The 12086-nt window shown below is 42.8% G+C and overlaps 1 protein-coding gene across 1 annotated transcript in view; it reads right to left on the bottom strand.

Annotated features, from left to right (window-relative positions):
- Positions 1-12086, bottom strand: part of HECTD4 (HECT domain E3 ubiquitin protein ligase 4) — a 213386-nt gene that overhangs the window by 125263 nt on the left and 76037 nt on the right. Inside the window, exon 7 of the mRNA XM_023513244.1 lies at positions 9950-10120. Coding sequence (XP_023369012.1) covers positions 9950-10120 — 171 coding nt within the window. The remainder of the gene's footprint in view (positions 1-9949; positions 10121-12086) is intronic.

The following is a 12086-nucleotide window of genomic DNA, read 5'->3' as shown; positions in this document are numbered from 1 at the left end:
AAAAAAAAAAAAAGGACAACTACGAAGACAATGTCTTCTTGAAATATAATTAGTGGCTAAAACCCTAACTTCAGGGGCGGTGCCTGTGGCTTAGTGGATAGGGCGCTGGCCCCATATACCGAAGGTGGCAGGTTCGAACCCAACCCCAGCCAAACTGCAACAAAAAATTAGCTAGATGTTGTGGTAGGCACCTGTAGTTCCAGTTACTCGGGAGGCTGAGACAAGAGAATCACCTAAGCCAGGTGTCCTCAAACTATGGCCTGCAGGCCACATGAGGCCTGCTATCTGGCCTGCCAGGTATTTTGCTGCTGCTGCCTGTCCTGCTTAGTAGCCAACTCGTCCCGGGCCCACAGTCCAACCCTCCAACGGTCTGAGGGACAGTGAACTGGCCCCGTGTTTAAAAAGTTTCAGGACCCCTGTCAGGAGTTGGAGGTTGCTGTGAGCTGAGATGCCATAGCACTCCACCGAGGGTGATAAAGTGAGACTCTGTTTCTAAAAATAATAAAAAAATAAAAAATAAAATAAAACCCAACATTAGTAGCAGCTGCTTAGGTACTGACAGAGAAATCCTAGACAAAGGCAGACTTGGCTACAAATACATGTCAACTTTGACAGCATCTTTGCTGGTACTTGATAGCTCTTTCATTCATCACTTCGTTATTCCCAGGAAAATCTCTGGAGTGATGATTCCAAAATTCCTTCATCAATTTTGAGCTTGACTTTCAGCAAACCACCTGGTTTTCTTTTTTAATTTATTTTTTTCACCTGGCTTTCTTTTGTTTCTTTTTTTTTTTGGTGAGATAGTCTTACTTTGTCACTCCTGGTGGAGTGCCATGCTCGCAACAACCTCAAATTCTTAGGCTCAAGCGATCCCCTTGCCTCAGTCTCTCAAGTAGCTGGGACTACAGGCATCTGCCACAATGCCTGGCTATTTTTTAGAGATGAGGTCTTGCTCTGGCTTAGGCTGGTCTCAAACTCATGAACTCAGATAATCCACCCACCTTAGCCTCCCAGAATAATAGGATTACAGGCATGAGCCACTGCACCCAGCTCAACCCGGCTTTTTTTTTTTTTTTTTTGTAGAGACAGAGTCTCACTTTATTGCCCTTGGTAGAGTGCCGTGGCATCACAGCTAACAGCAACCTCCAACCAACTCCTGGGCTTAGGTGATTCTCTTGCCTCAGCCTCCCGAGTAGCTGGGACCACAGGCCCCCGCCACAACGCCTGGCTATTTTTTTTGGTTACAGTTTGGCTGGACCGGGTTTGAACCCGCCACCCTCAGCATATGGGGCCAGCGCCCTATCGACTAAGCCATAGGTGCCGCCCAACCTGGCTTTCTTTATTGCTAAAATGACCCAGACCACTTACCAAAATCTTCTCCTGATCATCTCTCTTCCAACTGAAGACTTTTAAAACTCAGTCTCATTTACTTTTCTTCTTAATTCAGACAAAGAAGCATTTCAGCTTATATTACGTAAGGTTAACCTGCTTTGCCTTGAATCCTGGGCTTGCCTTTGCCCCTTCATCATCAGTGTCTCCCTCTCTACTGACTCACTTCTCTTTTTTTCAAATATTCACAGATCTCAGATCTTAAACAAAACATTGATGGCCTGTTAAAACATCATTCCTTTCCCCCACTTCCATTCATTGTCCAATGTCTCAAAAATCCCACTCTCCCCTTCTAGGCCCAGGGCCCTAGATCTGGCTGGAATCTCAGAAACTGGTCCCACCAGCAAAGATAGGAAGGACAGGCCTGCAGTTAGAGAGCATGGAGATAAGAGGAAACAGGAATGCAAAGTGGCAAGTCTTCGGAAGCAAATCGAATACAAAGAAAGAGTCCAAGGGCAAAGGTTGATAACAGAGAAGCAAGAAAAAGTGAGCAAAATCAGGAGCACGGCCAGGAAAGATCCCCAAAGGTGGCTATACATAGCCGGGGAGTCTTTATGACATATTCACAAATTAGAAAGGAAAACATTTGTTAGAGAGTCTAAAAATGCTGTTTCTATTTTCTTTTCTTTTTTTGTTTTTAGTGAGACTCTGTCTCATTTTGTCACCCTCGGTAGAGTACTGTGGTGTCACAGCTCACAGCAACCTCCTGCTCTTGGGCTTAGGCAATTCTCTTGCTTCAGCCTCCCGAGTAGCCGGGACCACAGGCACTCGCCACAACGCCTGGCTGTTTTTAGCTGCAGTTTGGCAGGGTCTGGGTTTGAACCCACCACCCTTGGTATATGGGGCCAGCACTGTACTCACTAAGCCACAGGCACCACCCTGTTTCTCTTTTCTCTCTCTCATTTTTTTTTTCTGTTTCTATTTTTTTATCCCTTGCTTCTCAACCCTGTGAAGTTGCTGGTCTCTGAATTCCACCCTCTAATGCAGCAGTTTTCAACCTGTGGGTTGTAACTCCTTTGGGGACTGAATGACCCTTTCACAGGGGTCACCTACATACATCTTGCATATCAGATATTTACATTACAATTCATAACAGTAGCAAAATTACAGTTATGAAGTAGCAACGAAAATAATTTTATGGTTGGGGGGGTCATCACAACATGAGGAATTGTATTAAAGGGTCGCCGCATTAGGAAGGTTGAGAACCACTGCTCTAAGGAGTAGACACTCTTGATGGCCCACCAGTGACTTACAACCAAAACCTTCCACCTATTACTAGACTTCCGTGTAGGCTGTGCCATGCTTCGGCCTTCTTGAGATTCTGTTTCCTCAGTCTGGGTGGCAGAACACAATCCTGACTTGTTTGTTTTAATGTGAACATGCACCTCTGTTTAAGGTGCTCACTGTGCTGATGAGTCAAACCACACAGGCCCTGCCCTCCTTCCCCTTTTCTTCTTTGCTGGTCCTCATCACCACTTGTTTAAGGGAGAGCTGGTCCCAGATTAGACCGGGTGCTGGTGTCTAAGATCTCCACTTGCCACATTCTATCCCTAAACCTTCCTGGGGTGGGTTCTTTCCAGTCGTTCAAGTCTCAGGTAGAATGTCGCCTACTCAAAGAGGGCTGCCCTGATTGCCAATCTAAAAAGGAATTTCCCCCAGCCCACGAAGCCAGAGCATAGCACATTATTTTGTTAACAATGCAACACTCACCAATCTCTGAAATTATTTTACTCATGAATTTGCTGATTCTTTGCCCTTCTACCTCTGCCCACCCTAACTGAGGGCCCTCTGCCTGAGAGCAGGGATCCTGCCTGCCTTGTTTACCATAACATACCCCTCACTCAGGGGCATTCGATAAATAATTGAGGCCTTACTGATTCAGCAAATCAGTGCCCTCCCCCAAATCCAACCCCCACTTCCCTGTGGCGATTCTGACATTTCATAGAGTCTCATTATGTCGCCCTAGGTATAGTGCCGTGGCGTCACAGCTCACAGCAGCCTCAAACTCTTGGGCTTAAGTGATTCTCCTGCCTCAGCCTCCCAAGTAGGTGGGACTACAAGCACCCACCACAACACCTGGTTATTTTTTTCTTGTTGGTTTAGCAGGCCTGGGCTGGGTTCAGTCCCACTAGCCCCAAAGCCCCAAAGCATGTGACCAGTGCCCAAATCACTAAGCTACGGGCACCCAGCTGACTCTAACATTTTTTTTTTTTTAAGAGACAGTCTTACTTTATTGCCCTCGGCAGAGTGCCGTGGTGTCACAGCTCACAACAACCTCCAACTCCTGGGCTTAGGCAATTCTCTTGGCTCAGCCTCCCAAGTAGCCAGGACTACAGGCGCCCACCACAATGCCCAGCTTTTTGTTGCAGTTTGGCCGAGGCCAGGTCCAAACTCATCTCCCTTGGTATATGGAGCTGGTGCCCTACCTACTGAACCATAGGCGCCGCCCTGACTCTGACATTTCTATCTACAAAGTCATCCTTGCTACTAAGATGTAGTCCCACTTTTCCAACTGCCCCTCACCCTCCCCACCAACACTTGTGCTTCAGTAGCCTCCTGTCATCTGAAGTTTAACACATCCACATCTACTACATTGTTCACCCCACCCTTCTGCCAGATGACCCTTTGGCAAGCATGCTTCTATTTATGTTGCATAATTCTAAATATAACTCGAAAGTGGCATCCAAGATAGAAATCCATCACTTTAAGCTCGGCATTCAAAAGCATTGCCCATTCTGGCCCTGTGAGAAAAATCAATGTATACCTGAAAAAACAGAACACTGCATTGTTGTGTTCAAGTACTTTGAAAACACTGAAAAGAAAAACTTATACAGCACCTGTGAGGCACAAGAAGGACTGAGGTTTAGTCCACAAAGGAGCAAAGCAGCTCTTTCAAGGTAAAAAGCTGCTGCTTTAGGAAAGAGGAGAATGAAAGCTCCACTTAGTCATCTGGATCATAATATGAAGGAAATAATAAACCCCCAGGGAGAAGCAGGGAGAGACCTAGTGTGTCCATGACTACACTGACCAATATTTAAGGAGGAAAAGGGAGAGTGAGAAGCAGTGCTGAGTTCTCTATGACCAGGGGCTTCCCTCCTGGTGAAAACCCTCATCCCTGTCACCATCTTAAGCCAAATGACTGGACCAGCCTCCCAGCTTGTATCCCTGCTTCCACCTGGCACTCCAAAGGTTCACTCTCCACACAGCCAGTGATTATTTAAAATGTAAATATAAACCATGCTCTTTCCCAGGGTTGCAGTGGCTTCCCAACACACTTATGATAAAACCCAAACTACTGCTAAGGACCAACATCTGCTGACAGTCTTTCAGCCTCAACTCACCCCTCTCTCACCGCCACATCTCCTCCTAATGCTGGGCCTTAGTGCTTGTTGTTCCCTCTTTTTGGGCTCCCCATCTGTTCCAGTTCGCCTGGTATTACCATCAAATTCCCATGTCCTAAGAAATCCCAAACTGGGATGGCTGGTCATGCTGTCTGTGAGGAGGGATGGCTTCTTATCATTCAGGTCTCAGCTCAAGAGTCTTTCCTTTAGTTTGCCATCCACCTCCACCCCATTCATTCCCTATCACATCACCCCGTTTTACTGTCTCTCTAGCATTTATCACTAGCTGAAATTTTGTTCTTATTATTTGCTTTCTTATTGTCTAACTCCCCACTCTCTAATATAAGCTCCATGAAAACAAAGGCTTATTTACCCTGCTACTACCCAGACACGGCAATATGGTAGGTACTCAACTACTACTGAATGAATGAGAGCTAGCTTAGTCATCTGGATCATAATCTGAAGGAAATAATAAACCCTTGGGGAGAAGCAGAGAAAGAGACCTAGTGTGCCCATGACTACACTGACCGATATTTAAGAAGGAACATAAAGAAGGCAAAATAGCAGTAAAACTGCCACAAAATCTAAGCGTCTAGAAAGCAGCAGTTTGTAGGGAGCACATGGGGGTGGACGATCTCTCACAACAAAACAGGAGGGAGGATGTTAAAAAAGTGTGCTGAGAAGGTGGAAAAGAGTAACAGGAAATTCTCAAACAGGGATGTATCCAGTGTAGAAGTAACCAAATCAGGCAGAAGGATGCCACAGAGCAGCTTTTCAGAAGGTCTGCGACTCCACATGGCAGACTGTCATGCTGGTGGTCTCCAGTACATGACACATCCTTATATTCGGGCCTCGTCTAGTCCCCTCCCACACTTACTATACACTTGGCCAAGGGACTTATTTTTTTCACACATTAGAAAACATGATACAAGAAAGGACTTGGTGAGCGCTTGTCCTCCTGAAAAGCTCCTTCCTGAAATCCAGCCTCCACACCAGGAAGCGAATACAAACAGTGCTCTGATCCTAGCTCTTTGTACCGAACAATGTTACTTAGAAATTAATTTAGTTCAGTCTGTGCAGATCTGCTTCATACTTTCTAATGACTACGCAGTGTTCCGCTCTGTGAAAGTATCATAGGCAGTAAGCCAGCTATCTGGGGTCAGCTTCCCAAGTTAGCATTTTAGAAAAGCTGGTAAATTAGTGGTCAGTGACAATTAAAAAAATTTTTTTAATGATAAAAAATTCAAACATATACAAAAACAGAGACTAGGATAATGAACCTTCATATACCCATGACTCAAATTCAACTATTGCCCAGATGTTGCCACACCTGTTTAATCAACCTCCTCTTTTTTTTTTTGAGATAGAGTCTCAGTATGTCACCCTCGGTAGAGTGCTATGGCATCACAGCTCACAGCAACCTCAAACTCTTCTCTTGGGCTTAAGCGATTCTCTTGCCTCAGCCTCCCTAGTAGCTGGGACTACAGTCACCTGCCACAACACCAGCTATTTTTTGGTTGTAGCAGTCATTGTTGTTTGGCAGCCCTGGGCCGGGTTCAAACCTGCCAGCTCTGGTGTATGTGGCTGGCGCCCTAGCCGCTGAACTACAGGTACCAAGCCAACCTCCTCTTTTTTTTTTTGTTCAGCTATTTTAAAGTATAGTCCAGATGTGATATAATTCCATTTCTGAATATGTCATTAAACATCTCTAAAAATATGAATTTTCTTATATATGTCAAAATCATACTTAAAAAATAAATGATGACCGGCTTGGTGCCTGTAGCTCAATTAGGGCGCTGGCCACATGTACTGGGGCTGGTGGGTTTGAACCCAGCCCAGGCCTGCCAAACAACAATCACAACAACAACAACAAAAATAGCTGGGTATTGTGGTGGGCACCTGTAGTCCTAGCTACTTGGGAGGCTGTGGCAAGAGAATTGCTTAAGCCCATAAGTTTGAGGTTGCTGTGAACTGTGACACCATGGCACTCCACTGAGGGTGACATAGTGAGACTCTGTTTCAAAAAAAAAAAAGGAAATGATGACCAATCCCTTCATTTCACCTAATGCTTTTATATTCAAATTTCAAACTGTCACTGCAAAGTTTTTTTTTTACTGACAGTTTGCTTCATTCAAACACCAAAAATGATTTAAAGGTTTTTCTTTTAATCCTTTAATTCAAAGGAGTTGGGCAGGCTCCTTCATACCCAATTTTTATTTCATGCCACAGGAAGGGACTATTTTAGTTGTTCTGTATCCTCTAGGGCAGGTATGGGCTTTTGATTATATAACTATGTGTCTATATATATATATTTTTTTGAGACAAAGTCTCCCTTTGTTGCCCTTGGTAGAGTGCAGTGAACGTTACAGCTCACAACAACCTCAAACTCTTGGGCACAAGTGATTCTCTTGCCTCAGCCTTCTGAGTAGCTGGGACTACAGATGCCCACCATAACACCTGGCTATTTTTACAGATGAGGTCTCTCTCCGGCTCAGGCTGGTCTTGAACCTGCCTCCCAGAGTGTTAGCATTATAGGCGTGAGCCACTGCACCCGGCCTCTATATGTCCAAATATATCTTTATCTTGTCTTTACAGTTGATTGATACTTTGGTTGAACACTTACTTCTGAGTTGAAAATCAATTTCCCTCAGAATTTTGAAAACAGTGATCCATTTTTTATTCTAGGAATGCCACCAAATAGCCTGGTGCTTTTCTAAGTCTTCATCATTTGTATACATATTTTTTAAAATTTCTGGAAGCTTTAGAGTCCTCTCTTTCATCTCGGATAATGTGAAATGTCCTGACGATGTGCCATGATGTGGGCACTTTTCATTCGCTGTGTTGTCAGTTACCTTTTAATGCAGACACCTATGTCTTTTAGCCTGAAATATTTCTTGTATTATTTCCTCATCATGTTTGCCTTTATTTTCTGTTTCTCTTTTTGGAACTCCTATAGCAAGGCTCTAGGTGAATGACTCCACTATGTCCTTTATCTTTTCTCTCCTATTTACTGTTCTTTATCTATTTGTTCTACATTCTGGGAGATTTTTTCTTTAACTCTTTGTTTTTTTTTTTTGAGACAGAGTCTCACTATGTCACCCTCAGTAGAGTGCCGTGGTGTCACAACTCACAACAACCTCAAATTCTTGGGCTTGAGCAATTCTCTTACCTCAGCCTCCCAAGTAGTTGGGACTACAGGTGCCCAGCACAACGCCTGGCTATTTTGTTGTTGCTGTTGTTGTCATTATTATTTAGCTGGCCTGGGCCGGGTTCGAACCTGCTAGCCTCGGTACATGTGGCCAGCGCCGTAACCACTGTGCTATGGCCACCAAGCCTTCTTTAACTCTTTTAAAGAATCTTTTTTTGAGATAGGGTCTTGTAGAGTGCTGTGGCATCACAGCTGATGGCACCCTCAAACTCTTGGGCTTAAGTGATTCTCTTGCCTCAGTCTCCCAAGTAGCTGGGACTATAGGCACCTGCCACAATGCCAGGCCATTTTTTGTTGCTGTTGTTGTCATTGTTGTTTAGCAGACTCAGGCCAGGTTTGAACCCACCAGCCCAGAAGTATGGGGCCAGCACCTTGACCATTGAACTATGGGCACCTAGCCTGTCTGCTCTTTTTTAACAGTTCAACACTAATCAGAAATTCTGTGGACATGGTTGAGGCTTACTTACTGGAAGACATCATTTGTGGGTGATTCACCAGGGAAGGAACTCTTTTCCTTAGATGAACTGAACATTTCTATGTAGAGGCCTTTTTCCCAAGGTCATTCGATTTATTCAGAAAATAAATGTCTAGTCTTATGTCTGGGCAGCCAGCATCTAAGTATAAATGTATGTACCAGGCACGGGGCTGATAGGCCTCTGTGTAAACTCTCTGGCTACCACCTCCTCTCACAAAGGCTTTGTGCCACATCTCATGCCTTCAATTCCTAAGTTACTCTAAGGTTAGGCCAAGGGTAAGTCATCTCTCTTCCTCTTGGTATTTCCCTGAACATAGACTTTTAGTCTTGGTTTTCTCCCCACTGAAGAATGGGAAAGGTACTACACTCTACATCATCTAAAGTAAAGGGACAAGAGATACTGCTTAGAGTTCCTGAATAAGAAATTAAGGTTTAATGATCAATTATAAATATAACTAAAAGGAACACTAAAATGAATGAAATAAATATGTTAGGAGGAATAAGGAAAGAGGAGAAATTGTGCTAAATCCTCATCACAGCAGAAAAAAAAAAGCAATGAGCACTATCTGGAGTTCATAAACCATGCAACAGCAATATAAGCATTTTACTTGGAGATATAAAGGTAACCTCCAGAAGAGCATGCCTGCTGAGGAGAAGCATGCTGGGGATGGAAGGGGTCGGGGAAGGGACTCCTGCTTTTCATTATGAGCCTGTATCAGCGAAAACTATGGGAGTGGATTTTTCTGATATAATTTTTTCTTTTAATTTAACAAAACCATATTAGGGAAAGGGGGAATTCTCCAATGTTCCTTTTATTCTTAGGATAAAGATCTAAATTCTTTAAACAGCTAGAAAGTCTGTAATTTTTATAAAAAGCTCTTCTGAGAATTATGAATTATGTTCAATCCCTAGCAGACCAATTCAAATATTCATTCCAACAAGGACATTTTGTAAGAAAAGATAATGGTTAGAGAATGCTGTGAAACTCAATACAAAAAGAATATATGGGTAAAGGTTACTGGACTCTTAACTGATAGTCAGCTGGCAGAATGGATGAGTGCTTTCCCAGAACATGTTTTAATCCTGGGGTTAACATTTATTAGCAAATTGCTTTTTTTTTTTTTTTTTAAATAGAAATGCTAATTTATTCCCAGAAAGAGATTATAAATTACATCATGAAATAAGGTTTTGTCACAGACCTGGCTTGGAGCAATTTTTAATTTTATAAGTCTCTACAAATTATCTGGACCAGCTGTGTCTAACAAAACATTCTTGAGTGACAGAAATGTTCTGTATCTTTGCTGCTCATGAGGCAGCCACTAGTCACATGTGGCTTGATCAGCTGAAATGTAGCTAAAAGAACTAAGCAACTGAAGTCTGAATTCTACTTAATTTTAATTGATAGCTGCAAGTGGCTCGTGGCTGCCGCACTGGACGGTGTGGGTCTGGACCACCTTAGCTTCCAGCCCCTTCTTTCCCGAAGCTCTCCTTTCTATGTTCCAGCCAGTCTAACACAAGCAAGAAAGTTAAACTTACCACAAGTTCAAAGATGTCCATGAAGACAGAATGTCCCTTCGGTGTCTTCTCATTCAGACTAGCAGGAGACCAGATCCAATAGAAATAAGTACCATCTGAAGAGAGGTGCACGGTGCTCATGGTGCTGCCAACAGGGAGGTGATTGACTGGCATCGGCACCATCTGGCACACCTGGATGTGAACAGCAGGAAAGCTTTACTAGAGTGGCACAGAAATTCTCATTAATATTATCAGCTCACTGTTAATGCTGTTAAGTCCAAGATGAGAATTCCTTAGGCTTCTTGATCAAAATAAAACTGATATTTATTCTAAGAACAATACCCAAAAATTACACGGCAAAAATATAAAAGTTCACACAGTGGCAGGTAGAAGAAATATAAGTAGTCATACAACAGAGGAAAAGATTCTTGAGATTAATGGAAATTACATTTAATAGGAAAAGTATTGATTAAGCACCCTGAAATCTGTTACACACGTGTTTTATCTAGCACTGACTAAAAATAAAGTTTTGGAGAAATAGCACTTTATTATATTTCTTTAGTAAATGAATTTAACATTAATTATGTTTAAAAGACCAGAAAAGTATCTTATTCATCTTTATATTCTAGGCTCCTAATTCAGAGCCTAACTCAAGGTTATTTAATAAATGTGGAAGGAAGGAAAAAAGTGACCACAATAGGAAGCTGAGAGGTGAAGCTGAGCGGAGGGAGGAGAAAGGAGAAACAGAGTAAAAACTATGAAGGCCACAACAGATCCCAACTGATCACACAAGGGCTTATTGGAATTCACCAAGTCTACCAGGAAGAAAAGGCAAACACCAATTCTCTGTATTAGACACGAAAGCACATGTTTCTAATAGTAAACATTCTTCTATGTGAATATAATGAATAAGCTTTGCATAATTTCACATTAAATGTGTAGCTACACACTAATTTTTACTGCCAGAGATAAGCACATAAAATGAGGGAAATGAGAACCAAAGAAACTGCTGGCTAGGTTTTTGTTGTTTTTGAAAATCTGGAAATAGCCGGGGACAGTGGCTCTTGCCTCTAATCCTAGCATTCTGGGAGGCTGAGGTTGGTGGATTACCTGAGTTCATGAGTTCGAGACCAGCCTGAGCCAGAGTGAGACCTCATCTCTAAAAATAGCTGGGCATTGTGGCAGGCGCCTCTAGTCCCAGCTCCTCAAGAGGCTGAGGCAAGCGGATCACTTACTTGAGCCTAAGAGGTTGAGGTTGCTGTGAGCTATGATGCCACAGCACTCTACTGAGGGTGACAAAGTGAGACTCTGCCTCAAAAAATAAAAATAAAAATAGGGCAGTGCCTGTGGTTTAGTGAGTAGGGTGCCAGTCCCATATACCGAAGGTGGTGGGTTTAAACTCAGCACGGGCCAAACTGCAACAAAAAAATAGCCAGGCATTGTGGCAAGCGCCTGTAGTCCCAGCTACTTGGGAAGCTGAGGCAAGAGAATTGCCTAAGCCCAAGAGCTGGAGGTTGCTGTGAGCTGTAATGCCACAGATAAAGTGAGACTCTATCTCGAAAAATAAATAAATAAAAATAAAGTAAAATAAAATCTGGAAATAGAGCTTAAAAACCTAAAATAAAAATAATTAAAGAAGGTAGATGCCTTTAGGGAATAAAAAGAACACAATTTGAATTACCCTATTGCTTTGGGTGGGTCCCTAGTTTTCCTAAGGCTACTTTTGGCCCCTTAACTCATTTCATATAAACTTTTCTCTAGACTTGTTTTGTCTAGTTCAAAAGTAAAAACTCATTTAGTTTCTGAAAACTCACTTTGAACTTGTAGTGCCAGGAAGTCTAGAAAGTTGGCAGCTACTGATTGGCCATGCTATCCCAAAATCACACCCAATCCATGTATCTATTTAATGACTTAATATACTACTTTCTTGGACAGTGTCAAAGTTTTTGCATACTAGAAAAATTGATGGCCAAAAAGAAAGTAAATAAATTTTTAAAAGTCTTTGCAACAGTGTAAAGGAACCTGGCATTACTTCTAATGTAAACCATGTTCTGAGATTTAACATCTGTTTAACTCCTAGGTTTAAACTTATATTTCAGGCTCGGCGCCTATAGCTCAACCGGCTAAGGCGCCAGCCACGTACACCTAAGGTGGCGGG

This window comes from Otolemur garnettii, unplaced genomic scaffold (genome assembly GCF_000181295.1).
Source record: "Otolemur garnettii isolate 467f Iridium unplaced genomic scaffold, OtoGar3 scaffold00038, whole genome shotgun sequence".
In the NCBI taxonomy this organism is placed as follows: domain Eukaryota; kingdom Metazoa; phylum Chordata; class Mammalia; order Primates; family Galagidae; genus Otolemur; species Otolemur garnettii.
The sequence above is the reverse complement of the archived record's forward strand: the minus strand, read 5'-3'. Positions and strand labels throughout refer to the sequence as shown.